Source organism: Anser brachyrhynchus (genome assembly GCF_964034855.1).
Source record: "Anser brachyrhynchus genome assembly, chromosome: 3".
In the NCBI taxonomy this organism is placed as follows: domain Eukaryota; kingdom Metazoa; phylum Chordata; class Aves; order Anseriformes; family Anatidae; genus Anser; species Anser brachyrhynchus.
The window spans coordinates 2,482,806-2,499,427 of record NC_137696.1 but is presented as its reverse complement, the minus strand read 5'-3'; the positions used below and the strand labels follow the sequence as shown (position 1 = coordinate 2,499,427).

At 39.8% G+C, this 16,622-nt stretch overlaps 2 protein-coding genes across 13 annotated transcripts in view; one reads left to right on the top strand and one right to left on the bottom strand.

Moving 5' to 3' along the window:
* Positions 1-12,766, bottom strand: part of PLEK (pleckstrin) — a 66,131-nt gene extending 53,365 nt beyond the window's left edge. For 6 of the 10 annotated variants that reach the window (XM_080587084.1, XM_080587085.1, XM_080587086.1 and 3 more), the window contains exons 1-3: positions 2,247-5,760; positions 925-993; positions 517-646 (exon numbers count right to left, since the gene is read on the bottom strand). The gene's annotated coding sequence lies outside the window, so the exon portion shown is untranslated. Of the gene's footprint in view, positions 1-516; positions 647-924; positions 994-2,246; positions 5,761-6,281 lie in introns of those variants that run through there. The other 4 variants (XM_080587090.1, XM_080587089.1, XM_080587091.1 and 1 more) reach the window with 4 other exon arrangements.
* The window catches only part of PPP3R1 (protein phosphatase 3 regulatory subunit B, alpha), a 38,078-nt gene continuing 27,359 nt past the window's right edge, over positions 5,904-16,622 (top strand). The window contains exons 1-2 of one of the 3 annotated variants that reach the window (XM_080587106.1): positions 5,948-6,159; positions 12,773-12,998. In XM_080587106.1, coding sequence (XP_080443232.1) covers positions 12,948-12,998 — 51 coding nt within the window. In that variant the 5' untranslated portion in view covers positions 5,948-6,159; positions 12,773-12,947. Of the gene's footprint in view, positions 6,160-12,772; positions 12,999-16,622 lie in introns of all 3 variants that reach the window. The other 2 variants (XM_080587107.1, XM_080587108.1) reach the window with 2 other exon arrangements.

Below are 16,622 nucleotides of genomic sequence, written 5' to 3'. Positions count from 1 at the left end.
AAAGCAGCAGAGCAGGAGTGAAATTTCACCCACCACCAAAGAGGAACTGAGGACATTTTTTAGTCCAGTGCTGCAGACACCGTATCTGAAGATTACAATTGTAAAAAAAAAAAGTTGAAAAAAAAAGTTGTATCCAATGACAATCAAAACACTGACAGACAGGCACAGTTGATAGACCAGGTGCTTTGAACCTTAAGAGCATCTCCAAAACCAGTCTTGCCATGTTTAAAGTAGTAAAAATTGTCATAGCTATAAAAATATAGGTGGTATTCTACATTAGCACCAAATGAGTTCCTCAAGTTCTTAGATGCACTTCTGAATTTCCATGACAAAAAATCACATCCTGTGCCAGAGTTAATTGGCACACAGGATTAACTTCCTCCTGTTTCTCAAATTGAAACTACAAACCACACAGGCCTTGATACATGCTCCTGAGAAAGTCCCTGCATGGAACTGAGGCATGCAGTAAAGAATCACACAAGCACAGTGATCAGAAAAAGAGAGAATATTACTTACCACAGTGTGGTCTCATTTCCTCAGCTGAGGGGATCTTTAAGCATTCATTTGCATGAATACATGTGATCATGCTGCATCACATTTTTTCTTGAAAACTCCAGCAACTTCTTTTTTCACACAGATGATGGCACTGCAAATTAAAACAGATTATATGAGAACTGAGAATGCGTGTGGCAATCAAAGCTATAGAAAAACACACAGCTAAAACGGACACAATTTACTGTATGATACTACAGAGTTTGTTAATGCAACTCTTTTATTCCTCCACGATGACAGAAAGAGTTAACACATGTAGAACTCCATACCACATTAATTTAACTCCCCACAACACGAACTGGTATGCTAAAAGGCGTTCTATATGACAGTAACATCTACTTTGATTAGTTTTGAAAGAGTCATGTGACTTACTGGTATTTAAATGTTGTCCCCAACTCATTAAGGGATCAACAAGCAAGCAATTCCCCAGTTTTCTCTCTGCTACAAGAGAAAGAAGGAAATTGAGACATTTGGGTATTGTTTCAGTTCAGACTATTGCTTCACTACTAAATTATCAGTCTGTTTGTTATTTAAGTCATCACCTTCAGAAATTGTACTGGCCAGAATATGAATCAGTCAGACAGTGATAAAAACAGGTACCACTTTAAGATAATTCAAGTGATTGTTTTCACAAGATTGAAGTTATGTTCATTAATAGTTCATTAAAATCCTGTGCAGGCCAGTATCTGCTTCCTAATCAGTTACTGCAGGAAGATAACACCTTCACAACACAGACCAGTGTATGTACATCCCTAGAACAAAAGCAACAACTCTTTACACCCATGAGAGACAAGTACACCAGTGAAAAATCAAATAGTGTACTCGTGTTTGCAACATTTACCTCCACTTGCTGTGAGGAGTCTGCTCACTGTTCTTATCAGAGTTCCCCTGAACAAATGTCCCTACCCACTCCCCTCAAAAAAACAGAACAACTACAAAAAAAAGCAAAAGTCAATTATACCAAGCCCAGATACAGCTTGATGCCATCAAGAAATCTTATCAACTGCTAGACAAATAAGATGACCATATTAAATTATTATGCCAACAGTATAGTCTCTAGAAAAAAATGTAAGCTTTTAGTCTCAGCCATCCTTGCAAATAGTTTCCATATATTTGTTCTGCAGAGAGCTATCTGATACAGTGATATAATCATAGGCAGAGGGGCAACTATGCAGAAAGCATTTTTGTCCCCAGCTTATCCTAGCCAGCAGCACCAATAAGTTTAGGAAATCAGAAGATCACTCTTTAAAATCCAGTTAGGATTAAAGGAAAAAAAATTACATGCAGTGATTTTCAAACTGTGACTTCAACTGCTCATGAGCCGTTAATTACCACTAAGAGCTCAAAGGGATACCTAAAGAAATAATCCTACTCTCAGGACATTTAATTCCACAACACCTTGGGCAGCAAGATGCACAGATCAGAAATACTCAGTGTTTTAGTAAGCACACGTGCTCAAGACAACGTCACATACAGGGCAGGTCTAGCAATTTGAAACCTACTGTCCTGCAGTGCTGCAAAATGACCCAACAGGTTACCAAAAAGCACCCTTAACCCACAGCTTCCCAAAGATTCTGTGGCCCTCACCTTTCTCCTGGTTTTAAGGCAAGTCCCCTTCTTCATTTTCTAGGTAAAGAGAACAGTGTTCCCCTGTGTCTCCAACCCTTTTATTTGGTCATTTTTTTCTACTGTACCTTACTTGATCTGAGAAGTATTATCTTCCTCTCCTCCCAAATCTCAGCAATTTATATACGCTCTCACAAATATGCCAGAAAATAAGGGCAGACTCCTTTTGATTTCTTTCAACTGAAAAGACAGATGTAGGTGTAAGAGAAATACAGCAAGAGAGCTACTTTATCTTTCCATCTATTTGTCAGTTCCAGTCAGTATTATATCTTTAGACTTGCTTATTATTCTATCCATTATTACAAATGGAATGAGATGAATAAATATGGTGCATCAGTTTTACAGACTTAACAATTCAGGATCTGCAGCACTGGGGCAATTCAAACATGCTGAGAAAGGGTAGTTTTTATTTCTCTCTAAATAGCCTTCCTCTTTTGCTGATAAAATATAGCCCTCCCCCCAAACCCTGGTAGCTCAAAGTATTTTCCCTCCAAGTCAGGTCATAAAAGGTAGCTTCCCTTTTTACCTTCTAGATCATTAAAGAAGAATAAGAAATTATTTTAAAACAAAACAAAACACCACTGGAGCCAATAAGAATACGCAGATGCTTAAAAATGGCATATTTTCAAGCTTTACTGCACTGTCCCAAGAGTTCACCTGCTTTGCTGGGAAAAGCTGCTTATGGCCTTTTAAGGGTCAGGACAGAAGATTATTTAATTAGGTGGCAGTCCTAACCCTGGGTTAGCAGAGAGAGGAATGCTCCATACAAAATACATCCTGTGACATCTGCAAGTAAGGAATATTTTTACGAAGACCAGCACAAGGCAAGACAAAGGATATGCTCAAACAATCAAAGATACATATATTATTATTTTTCTTTCAAACTTAGATAGATGAGGCACCACAAACAGCACTTTAAAAGCATGCTATGAAAAGAACTGCAGCTAGAGTCCAGTCATATAAGAAGGGGTATGGAAATTGTTATCCAGACCAAATTGTTCTCCAGGTCAAGCACTATGCAAACCACATCAATACTGTTTACGACACTGAAGAACCTAAACAGGTACAGAATTAACTTACTTCTTTATTTATCTGAAACTAAAACAGCTTTCCATCCCATGGAAATACATCTTATCCTAGTTTAAGTGGTTGTAATTATTCTGCAAAGGAGCTTTATTAGAAGCCAGAAAGTGAGAAAATACAGCATTGCCTGGAACTTACTCTAAAAATACATTTGAATATTGCTATTTGCAAGAATGCATTATGTTGTCTGCATTTCCGAATAGTAAAGTGTTAAATGCAAGTCACGGCTTTCTATGGATTCTTAGCTACACACTAACAAATGCCATCTTGCATTTTTAACATCTTTTAGAAGCCAGATATAAAAGAAAAGTAATTTTGACATGTCAAGACAACAGGAAAAAAAAAGAATTAAAAATTAATTAGCATGTCTTTGTACTGCATCTAGAGGTTCAAAATTGCTAGCAACAACCTAACTGCATAGCAAGATAAAAATTATATTTTCATAAGCTTTTGGCTGTCTCTACTCAAAACCTAAAAAGGTAACAATTAAGGTATTGTATTCCTCATCTCTGTTTTAGCCCCATTACTGTATGCAATAAAAATTCTAGTCATTTCCAACTTCAGTTAGCTGATTTTACTCCATATTTGCATCTGCTAGATAAGGCCACACTGACAGAGATGTAAGCAGTAAGGTTGTTTGACATCAGAATTTATTTTTCTTTTGGAGTTCTTAAACTTTTATTATTATTACTTTTGTCTAGCTTTCCATAAAAATCTAAGAAATGTTTATTTTAAGACATCCTAGCAACGAGATTTTTTTTTTTCCCCGGGAGAATGGTTGTCCTACACACCTTTATCTGTCTGAGGAGAGGCAGGAACTTCCCTGCCTGGATCAGACCATTTCACACTGTGCAACCTCTCACTGCAGCAAGGCTCAGGTTCTTATCACCAAGGCCTTTTCTCTGGTTTTCCTATTAACTTAAAGCTTACAAGTTATGCACTACTGTTTGTTTTGCTTTCTTTTGGTGCAAATTACTTTGTGTTTGAAGCCATTTAGTTTTACTCATTGCCATGTTCTTCATTTCCTCATCTTTGCTATGTTTTTCTCTGCAATCTCCCTAGCTTACTCTTTATTCTTTTTTATTCTTTTATTTATTATTTATTAAGCTTCTAGAACAGGCTTTTGTACAGGAGATTCCCTGTTCCTCTTAGTATTTACGCATCAGCATTTCAAGATTCTAGGTTTGTCCAGGAACTTTTAAGGTAATGTTTACTAGCCTTAGACCAGCTCAAACTCTCACAAACACGGCAAGAGTGATGAGACAGTCAGTTCCTTTTCCATAAAGCTAAAGAAAGAGGAAATTACTATTTTAGACTGGGAAGCTCATGCTCAGCTATGGTCCAAATAAATTAGCCTGGTTTTAAAGTAATAATCCAGTTTCCCCTTTCCCCACAAATAAGGTTGCCATTCACCTTGAACTTGGCAAGATTGATTTGTCTTTCCCTGGCAAGGCATTTGGTTATCGTGAGCCAAATATCAAATGCCTGAAAAATAACATCAACATGGTACTGAATCTACTCTTTGGCAATATTAACGCAGTAATATTTTATATGTAATTATTATTTTCACATCACCACTTCATTTGTCACAGTGCTATGCACTGTTATGGTGCTCCAAAATAAACATTCAACACAGTGAGCCAGAGAGAAGAGCAAAAAGCAGCAATAAGAATGTAAAATCCTCCCATCCTTATTTGCTATTTTATATTACCCTTCACAGAGATTTTTAAAGGCATCCTCTGGCCTACTTGAAACTTTACAATACGGATAGATCATTCCCTGTGGGTCAGCCTTACTTACACAAGTAGTTACATTGCCCTAAATCTTGCCTCAAAGGTGTTATTAAACGTCTATCTTTTATCTTAGTTTGCATTCAACATTATCAGACATTTTATTTTGTAAATTATCCAGGATACAAAGCCTAACTACTGGTAAGGAAACCACAGATAGATATGTAAACACTTAAGAATTACCTCATCAAAGTGCATCTCTGTTAATTTGGTCTAAGTACATATTAGTCTTACAGAAACACAATTCCCTAAAAATCTGTTAAATACTGAGCACCTCTTGCAACGTTTACACTAAAACCTGAGGAGAGCAACAGCCAGAACACGAGGAGGCCCCAGTCAGGAAAGCCTACCTGAGGCTACGTCCCTGCCTGGTTTTCTATGGAGAGGAGTACCACAAGGAAGAAAGCTAGGGCAGTGAGGGCCCTGGCAAGGAGGTTTACACAGCAGCTGATGGGGACGAGCCTCCATAGAGGTGCGTTATGTTGGTACAAAGAGAAACTGCGAGGCCTTACAGAGCACCTGATCAAATAGACAGGGCCGCTCCCTGAGCGAGGGGCCTCATGGAGCACACTCAAGCCCATCCTGTGGCAACACCCGAAGTACAAGGCTTCGTGCGAGCCCCTTCCTTGAAGTACAGCAACCTTTCACTTGGACTCCCCGCTACCAGCTTCTCCCCCATAATCACTTATATATGCGTGCATATATATAAACTTCATTTTATTTTATTTGCGGGGAGGGGAGAACCCAGCGTACCGCACCACCCCCACCTCCCCGCCCCTCAGCCCGGCCGCCATTTTGTGCTCCCCTCCCGCCGCGGCCGCCATGTCGGCGCCCCGCCCCGTTCCCCGCTCCCCGGCGCGGTGCCCGGATGTGGGAGGTGCCGCCCCCGCCGCCGAGCCTCAGCGCCGCTCGCCCCCGCCCTCGCTCTCCCTCCTCTCCTCTCCCTGCGCCGCTGTTGCGGGTCAGCGCCAGCTACTGCCGCAGTGAGGGGGCAGCGGGAGCCGGCAGCGGGCCCGGCGGCGACGCCGAACAGGCTGACAGCGAGGCCGGGGCTCGGTGGATTCGCGACCGCGGGGGGGGAAGCGCCTGACGCCCAGCCGCCGCCATGGTGAGGAGCCGAGCCCCCCGCTCCCGCCCCGACGGAATATTCCAGGCTGCGTGTGAGGAGGGCGGCGGTCGGGGTGGGGGAGAGAGGGGGGGAAAAGGGGGCGACGGCGGCCGCTGCCCTGCCTCCGAGCCGGCTCCTCCGCCCCCGAGCCATCCACGTCCTCCGCCGGGCTTCCCCCTTCCTCCCCTCCCTCCTTCCCTCCCTCCTTCCCCGGGGGCGGGCGCGGCCCCCCCGCCGCCGCCCACAGCCGCCGCCGCCTCGCCCCCGCTGCGCCCCGGCTGGGGCTCAGCCCTTCCCTCGGCCCCCCTCAGCCCTGGGGTCCCTCTCCCCTTCGCTTCAGGGTCCCCCACCATCACCCCGGGGTCTCCCCTCAGCCCCTGGGGTGCTGTGGGGCTGGTTTTGCAGTCCCCCAAGCCGCCCCCGTTGCTGCAGCGGCGTTTTTCTCCTCATGTGCAGGGCGGAAAGCTCCAACGCACGTAGCCCATGGCAGGAGACGGGCACTTTATAATGTACACGGGGCTTTTTAGCTTTAAATGCGATAGGCAGTGGTGTTCGGAGCCTGCGGGTGAGGGAAATGTGGGATGTCCCGGTGTGTGTGTGTTGAGCTGCTCTGCTGTTTTTTTTATTATTATTATTAATCACGACGATTTAAATTTCCCTTTTACTGCCGTAAAATTAATCCAGAGATACAGTATGGAGTCCTGTAGTATTTTACGTCGACACTAGGGGTGTCTCCTGCTTGCCACCACTGCCAAGAAATCAACGCCCTTTTTTAATAAACATCTATCCTAGCCTAAATTATCCGGTACCCTGGCTTCAGGAAGGCTCTGGCAATATTTTGGGTTTTTATAACTGGAGAAATACAGATGGTTTAAGCTTTTCCATTCTGAACTCTTAAAGAGCAAAGCCAGCTGTTTATCACCATTTCATATGAGACCTCACAGGGCCTAGGAGCCAGAAATGGGTTTCCTTTTGTTTTTAAGCAGGGGATTTCAGTCTCTGCTTTAAAAAATAAAGTTGTAGCCAAAACTGAGGTGGCATACTCTTTGAATGTACACTTCAATGTCTTTTAGATGTACATTTGAATAAATATTTTGAAATATGCAGAGGTTGGGCTTGTTTTCAGTTGTGGACTAAAGCAACGTATTTAACAAATACCTTTACACACACTTAGAATAATATAAGGCCGAGAAAAGAAGGTTTGTATTTTGAGAGCAAGAATCAGTGAGATTGAGCGTTGGAAAAAAAAGTTATGATTAGAAATTATGCCATAGTTGCAGTAATGCTAGTACTGCTGTGAATATACAGATGAACGGTGATCATGTTCCACACAACGGTTGGGTTCATACTGCAATTAGTTGGGTCTTTCGTAAAAATTTTGCTCTCAAAGACTTGTCTGATGAGACATGCCGACATGCATAAAAGGAAAGAAAATGTTGCTCAATGGTGATGTCCATGTGTGTATTGGTGACCTGTAATGAAACTAACTTTCATATATCATTAATTTCATTTTTTTTTCCTCTGTTCTGCCTCAACTGAAGCTGCATTAGCATCTCTTGCTGGTATAGCCATGCTGGTTATTACTTTGACTTCTTGAACAGTGTTTCTATATGATCAATTACCACATGTAAATACAGATGCGTGAAAAAGGTGTTCTGAATATTATCTCCACCAGTAAAGGTGTTTCTTTGCTACAGTAAGCAATAACAACAAGTGGAAGGTTTTGACCAGAGCTGTATCAGTACATTGTTTCTAATAGCATCTGATCTTAGGTGCCTTGTAGAAAATCATGTTCTTCCTACTGTTGTTACCTGTGGATGTTTGCACTGAAGGAGTTCACTTTTAATGATGAAATAGAGTAGATCTTGTTTCAACTGTTAATTACAACAGAGCAGCCCTTTTTGCAGTTCGGAGTAACTTTTCTTTTGTGTTCTTGCGGCACCAGGGAGCTGACAGTTACAGTGAAGAACAAGAGGTGAACATATTGTTGTGTTCATAGTAGGTAGCTTAAGATAAACACCTAGTAAGTAAAAGAACATAGCTCTGGATGTTTTGGGATAGCCAGTTCTAAAATAACCTATCAAGCAGAGAGCATAATATGATGCATTATGTAATCCTAGAAGTAATACAGATGAGCTGTTTCTGTCAGAGCTGGCTTAGAAAATACTACTCATAGCAAAACTTACTAGAAAAAGGTAAATAGCGCAGGTGTTAATAAACAATCTTGGATTTGGATAAATGTTTTGTTGGGATCGTCTGTATTCTGGTAGGTCCTCGTTCGTATCTAGCTCTCGAGCTTTATACTTGTAGGACAGAAAAGACAGAAATGTACTGAAGTCACCCAAACCATGTTACACAATGCACACATCTTTTTAGCAAGCCGAGAGAGTCTTTGGGAAATTGAGGAGACCAGTTTAAATTTGGACACTGCTGGTGCTAGACTCTTCTTAGAAGTTGTGACTCACTTGAGTAGTGGTGCTTCTGGCACTTGAGCATTTTCTCCAGATGAAGCGATTCATTCAGAGGCTGATCTAGAACAGGGTTTTTAATTTATGGAATCCAAGAACCACCAAAAGTTTTTTCTCTGAAATGAAACAAAAATACACCAGAAGACCAAGTTGAGTCTTTCTTTACTACTTATCAGCAAAGGTACTAAATAAGTTCTTGAAGAAAAAACTAGCTACTCTGCTGCCAAATCGCAATTTGACTTCTATTATTACAAGCATTTGGATAGTCATTTTAGTTTTGTAATCGTTCTGTCTGTGCCTGAGTGCAGACATGGATGGTAGGAACAGAGAGGCCATCAAGCAATCCCTCTATTGTGTTGGACTTGCTGGTGGTCTACTACCACAGGTAGAATAATCTAGGATTCAAGATGGGAAGCTCACATGTAGGTCTTAAGAAAAAATTATGTGGTAGGCTTATTTAAGCCACTTTGCTTAACAAAGGAATTTGTTGTGGCAGTAAATAAGTGTTCAGGGGCTTCCTTTTGAGGCTAATTTGAATATTTGAGTTTACTTAGCTTTGTGATCTGCTAAGGAAGAGACTGTTGATTGAGGAGGAAAGACTTTTAAAAATAATTATAATATTCCAGTGGAATCAAAGTGGAATTCTGTCTTTATATGGTGCAAGGTGCAAACTTTAAATCTAAGATTTAAATCTTTAACTCTTCCGTAGGAGGGAAAATGGAGTAGTTTAAGGGAAAATGATGTGTGATGGGCATGCCTAAGGAACTTTATTCATCTTCTAAGGTACCAGAGCTAGCACTAACGCTTTAAGGGAGTGAGATGAATAACATATAAATTAGGATTTTTATTGGTATGTTAAAGACGGGGCTGCCTTTTGCCCATTGGTGTTGCAAGAAAAGGCAGCGTCAGTAATCTGGTATTTCTAGGGAAACAAGGCAGATGTGTGTTTTAATGCTAAACTGTTCTTCAGTCTGCTTCTGCCTCATCGTTTCTCTCATTTTTGTGTGTCATGTAGACATGCAAAAAGTTGCTGAGGTGTAGTCAGACTAAGAAATACTTACGAATTTTTGTTGATGTAATAATATATGCTGTTAAGAAAAAATGAATCTAGCAGTGAAGGTTTTGCAGTTTTCCTCTAGCTGGGTGTTATATCAGTGCCTATCTGGCAGCATCATAGAGGAATTTTTTTAGCTGTAGGTACGCTTTATGGTGTTCTGCTACTATAATTCATAAGTTGCGTGAGATTTCTCAACATTACTTTGATTTCCCTGCTAGTAAAATAATTCCTTTCCCTCCCTTTTTTACTGCCTGTGATTCTTTAAATTTTGTTAAAGAAAAATGTATCGTTTCCTAAAATGTAAGTCTGAATGGTGATTTGACTGAGCATGAAGTTATTAAGACCTTGGTTTAGTTATAGGAAATGGTGACCAAAAGTTGTGTTCGTGGAAGAACTTATTTTTTTTGTAATTTGAGCTAATGTATGATTTCTTGAAAGCCATTTGCTCTTGATTTCCTTGCCCCTCCTCTTTCTCCCTGCTCTGGGTAGTATCTTTTGTAAATTGCTAATCGGGGGAAAAATTACACTGCACTATTATTTGTTGTTTAGCAGCCAATTCATTTAGCAACACGTCTCCCTATTTTTCCATCCTTTCTTTCATCTGGCTTACATTTTTCTTCCTCTTCTCCTAAACTTGATTATTGCTGTGTGTTCCTTACAGAAGGACCACAGAGGCAAAGGGAGTTGTTTGTTCCCATGCTTCCTACATGCTTGTTCTTTCCCAGAATCATCAGCAGAAATAGGGAAGGTGCTACTGTGCAAAGGCCTTGTCACGATCAAACTCCTCTGCTTCTGGAGGAGCAAGTACTGAAAGGGATGGGGGAGTAAAGATTGGAGTGATGGGAAAGGGATGAGAAGAGGCATGGATCTACATCAGAAGAGAGGAGGGAAAAGTGCTTGCGCTTAAAGGGTAAGCAACTGGAACCTTCTGTGCAGGGTATCGCAAGAAAATAAGTATCTTGTTGTACTTGCATGTAAGTCTGTTAATTAAAACAGAAAAAAGTTGGAACTCCTTACCTCTGGAAACTGTAAGAATTTTATTGGCTGACTTGATTATATAAATTACTTACACGTGTTCTTTCTTTCCCAAAGACCGTAAGAGCTTATCTTGCAGCGCTGTCACGAAACTGGTAAATATTGCCCTTGTTCTACAAATGCAAAAGGTTGAGGTAATAGCAGGGTAATAACTTATCCAAGGCCCTTTTTGTTATTTAGAAGTTAACAGTAATATGTGATCTGGGAAGTGGATAATGTGTTTGTAGTTCTGAAAAAAATGCTAAGTCTAAATCAAATGAACTGCTCAGAATTTGAGGTCTTGGGGCTGGTGGATTAGTTTGCATGCAGTCCCGAAGAATCTTGCAGTACACTGTCCATTTAGTTTAAGGCATTTGATGGTACACAGTACCTGAAACTTCGGTCATACACTTAAAGTGTCTTTGTAACATTGTGTTAGCCATTTTCTTTTAGAGATTAGACCTGGAAATGTACCTTTTATATCCAGTGGAAGCTATTCAGTTGCCTAGATGTCGATGGCGTAAAGTAATCTTAACACCAGCCGTTCGAGAAAAGATCTGCTGCAAAGATTACTTTGCTGTGGTGAATGAAGAGGGACAGACTTGGATATGGACCAGCATCTTTTAATCTGGCATAGATATTTTAGTATACGAGTTCAAGTATTCTGGGGACATTTTCACTGATGTTTCCTTGGATTAGTTCTCAGTGAGCTTAAATGACTAGACATTCACGATTTCATAATGATTTAAGTACGGGCTAGAAGCATTATATACTGCTGTGACATACAATGTAACTAGATTATTTTGGTCACCATGTGAAACCTTATTTCCTTAGTAATGCTGAATATCAAGATAAGTTTAACCAGAGTTAAACTGTGGCTTGTCTTCCTGTTCAGATGTTATATACAAGTTGAATGGCAAAAGTCTGTTCAGTGTTTTTTTAGAGTGGGAGGTGGAGGGGGTGTTTGGGTCTTTTTAAGAATAAAACCCACATCTTTCAAGTGAAGTCATTTTGGGGGTGAAAGCTCTTTTAAGCAAATCGGGAAAAATAATGGTGGCATTTTAAGTAGCTTTCAAAATGCATAACTAGAAAATTTTAGTTTGGTGCCTAACCTTATTAGGCCTCTTGCACATACAGAAAGGCTATAAAAATGTTTCATGTTGCTTTTAGATTATACCTAGCAGAGCCACAAGCACATTTTTTATTATAACTGCTTGGGAAAACTGCATAGGTGGTGCAAAAGAGGTTGGAGACTGTATCTGGCTTGCTTGTGATTTCACAATCAGTTGAGCCTGCTATTGATACTCTATTCCACAAGTAGTGAGCAGCCCCCAGTTATAGAAATAATAATTCTTACCTATGTTAAGAAGTCTCAGAAGTCATTTAGATGCTTTGGATTAAAGAACAGCATTGCTCAGGAAGTGCCAATAAAAATCTTGGCTTCCAAGCTGTAAACAGGTTATGGCAGCTAATACTCAGGTGAATATTTGTGAAGTCTGTGTTGATGGACATTCTAAAGCAAACTGTTAAGGCAAAGAACCGGAACTCCCCCAGTAAGCTGATATTGTGTCTATTTTAAAAAGCTTATGTAGTCAGCTTGAAGTTCACAAGCACTTTATATCATTTCCTGCTTTAACTAACTTAGGCATTAACAAATGTCTTCCCACATTTTTAGCTAAAGAACTTAAGGGAGAGTTTGGGGGAGCATGAGGATGGAAGGGGCGAACGGGTGGGATGGGGGATAGGAAAACAGATAGAAAGCCCAGAAACGAAAACCAGGGATAATGTGTTTCTGGAAAGAAACCAGTCTACTGGAAAAGTGGAATTCAGCTGTGATTTGCACAAGAATATGATCTTAGTTCCCCAGCTTTTAAAGATGATCCTTTCTTCCTTCAATATGTCTATGACAAATACAGAGGCTTCTTACTGTTTATTTTAAGTAGCTGGAAACCTTGGGAAAGAAAACCTCTGCTACAGTATTCGTACCTTTTCTGTCTTCTTATAGGTCTTCTCATATGTCCTCTTGTGAACAGCTTCTCTGCATTTATCAGGTATTTTGTTTTCTTCATAATAGGTAGTAAAAGCCAGAACAACTGTTGTTTCACTGCTGACCGCATAGGTTCTGGATAGCATCACTGAAGCTGAAACAAGTCACCTGAATTCCCTCAGTTCAATGATACTGTGGTTAGCAGAGAGAACTTCAAAAGGAACATTTTGGAAACAAATTCCACCGGGTTGAAACAAACTCCATGATACAACTTCAGACCCATGAATTTACAAAGAAGAACTATTCGTGCTTGGTAGGCATGATGACTGAACAGCTTTTTCAGTGTTGTAATGAAACTTTCAGTGTGTAATGATGTTCCCTTGGGGAACTTTAATTCAGTATTGGGCCACTGCCTAACAAGCTTAACACCTTGGTGTCTGAGCAGTAATGCGTCAGTTTTGTTGGTAATGCTGGAAGGACACTTTGCAGATTTCACAGATCAAAGCTTGATTATATGTAGTCTGTTAACTTTTAAACAGCAAAAAGAAAAAATCCATGTGAATTAAATAGACTTGATTTCTATAATTGTCTTCAGTTGATTATACTGGCACTCCAATCACTGTATTAGACGGGTATCTGATAAAAATCTGTTCCTTATATGGATTAGGGTTTATAGTGCCAGCAGTTTTCCCTGCTTGGGAAGGCAAAGTATTTTACTCAGAACACAAAGTTTGATTCTTTTAGTAATGAAACTGATTAAAGCATTCGCGTGGGGGGGTGTTATATTTCATACAGTGTATTGAAAAATCAGGTTAATGACAAAAGTAATTTGTAAAACTTGAAAGTTTAGTAAGTTAAATCTTCTGTAGTCATGAACATTAGAGTGCAGTTCTGATGTTAAAACTGAGTTGCTGGAGCTCAGCTATGAACAGTTTTCTTTTGAGAGGCCTGAGTTAGCTAGAAGGTGGTCAGATTCCCTTTACTGATGAGAAAACAAAAGGTCATGTGAGTAAAAGGGACTAAAATTGACAGGATGTAGCCGATGATGTTTTTAAGATGTAGGTGTTGTATATAATGACAGCGCTGGATTGTTCTCTAGTAGGGGGCAGAGCACTTAAAGGTTGTAGGAGAATTTGGAAGAGTTGGTCTGAGCAAGGGATTTTTAGCAGTGGTTTTATTCTGGGTTCTTTCTCAAGGGTATTGTTTAACATCTGTGCTGTTGTTTGTTTTGTAAAGTCAATTAATCCATGTTTCCCAACATCTCTCAAACAGCACTGAAAACACTCATTTTAAAATTAGAAGTGTTTTATCACATGCCTCCATTAAGGTTTGCAAGCAGTAAACTTCAGAAAGCATAGCCTTTGAAGAGAGAAGATGGGAAGCAGCAGAAACACAGTAGCTTGTGGTTCTGTGGGTAAATTGTGTATGCGTGCACAGTTGTGTCAGTCTTCGGGGGATGGATGCAATTATTTGTACTGTGCTTTGGACTAGGATGACTAGATTCTTGATTGTGAGCCTCCAGAGCAACTGGTAATTATTACTGGAAGTCACTGGGGCTCTGCAGGGGTGCGTCTACTTGGCTTATTTTGGGAGACTGTGGACCCTATAAATAGCAGTAAATTTTTAATGCCGCTTTGTGCGTACTTTCATGTTTGCTTTTATGTGCGTTTACAACTTAATGTTTACAACTCTTTTTTTTGAGACAGCTGTTTTTAATCTTACTGCTAGTCACAACAATTAATGGGCTTTGATTTCTGAGAGGTTGAAGGAATCTTTTTTCACCGGGTGCTATGAATCTTTACAAAAATGCAAGCAAAAGTAAGTTAGATTTGTGGATAATTCTCCAAACATCTGACATATCCATCATTGTTTATAAACTACTGAAACTGGGTTTAAACTCTCATTCAATCTGTTGAGTACCCTCATTTTATTAGCTTGTATTAAAGGTGCTAGATGTCTGTATTTGCTACTGAATGGTAAATATTTGCATATCCTTGCATAAAAATGTGTAACAAGTCAGTCACTGCCCTGAGGAACGTAACCTTAAATATTCCTTTTCATTGTGCTCAAATATTGTATCACATAAGTAACTACTGAATGGATATCACCTCTCCATTATGATATGAAAAAATCATTATTTAATCCATCATTCGGGTAATACAAAGAAAACTGTGTCAGGCTTTGAAATGTTCCTTAGCTGCGAAAACCTTAATTGAAAGCAGTGTGGTATTTTTGTGTCTTACTATTTTTCAGTTTGCATTCCTTTGATCTGAAAGACTAATAATCATAATTGTAAGACTTTGGAAATTTGCAGTGCATCTCTTTCAGAAAATAAATTCTTAATTTGCTGGAGCAGCAGTGCTAGAAATTCTGCAGATTCCCTTAGAAGGTGAGATGGTAATGCCCCCGAAGACCTATTTAATGTTTTGTTAAATTCTTGTTATTTTAATTATACTGGTTTTGATCCCTCTGTATTGGATCACTGTCTTGGTAGGGCCTGTTTTCAAACCATGACTCATCTTTATTCTTTACTGAATTAATTCTTCATGCATCCGTGAGTGTCATAAACCAAACCAGAGCTTGTTAAAATGTCTCAGTATCTGACAGCTGTAAGTTCTGATGAAGTTATTTTCTTTTTGGAAAGAAGAGATAAGTATTAAGATGAGTTTTAACTATTAGAGACAGGAATACCGGAATACAATCTTTTTCAGATTTTTTGTGTGTGCAGCTGTTCCTCTTCAGCACAGTCTGGTTCTCCTTTGGTTTGCACATCTTGCCCAATTCTGTGTCTTTGCCTCCTTGATTGTTTTCTTGTCAGTTCATGAATCAAATCCTGTGTCTTTTCTGTTCGCAGATGCATGTCCTTCACTCAGTTCTTCGTAATGTTCTTCAGCCCTTTTTGTGACAGATCGTGAAGGACATTTTATTAGTTGTCTACTTTCCTTTATCTTCTTTTGATGTGCTCTTTCCATTTTCTCTCTCTCCTTCTGGCCAGCCACAAGACTCTCATCTCGTTTCAAACTCAGACTTCCATTTTTCACTCTTAAGTGGTATCAAACTCTTTCTAAGCTGCTTAAACAAGAAGGAGGGCTGATGACAGCATCTATTTATGCAGCTTGTTCCTGTGTGCGTTCACTGCCATTGATTAAGTACCGTGCATTGACCTGTGTGACTTTCTTGAAACTTTTAAGTTCTTGTGGCATAGCCTTTGTGAATTGATGATTCTCTCAAATTCACACTTAAACCTCCCTGCTCAAGGACACTTGCCTCTGTTAAACTGTTACTAGGCTGTCCTATGCTATAGAGTTGCATCAGCTTTCTTTTTCTTCCAGGCCCTCTCTGATCAATGTCAAAATATCCGTGCAACTGGCCCCATAGCCTTAACTTTTGCAGTCAACACATTACTGAATAAACTGTTGAAATCTAAAAACTTAGTGATCTGTTCATAGACAGAGATACCTTGGTCATGTTGTTTTTGAGTATTTCTAATCTATTTCCTTGAATAGGGAGTTATATTAAATGGTAATACAAAGTAGAACCTTAAATACCAAGCAGTATGCTATTGCAAGATGTAGTATAATGTTATTTTTGTTTATGTTATAGAATGTATCTTTGTTATTTCTTTTTGCTCTCCAAATACAACTTGCAGCAGTACAGGAATCTGTTATGTCTAAACCACATGAAAAAAATGAAGCCTTTACAGCTGATCTTCTGATACCAGTATCCCGTCTTCACTTGCACAGTTCAGATAAGTTTATGGCAAGGGAACTTTGTTTTGGGAACAAATAAGTTAATTTATATGTTTGTCTGCTGTCAGAGGGTAACATGCTCCACTTGATTTCCAGCTAGGTTCTCATCTTTCATATTTGCCTCAGTCTAATATGTACCTCAGATATATCTGATTAGTCACAAGCAGGCCTGTAGCCTTTTCTTGCCA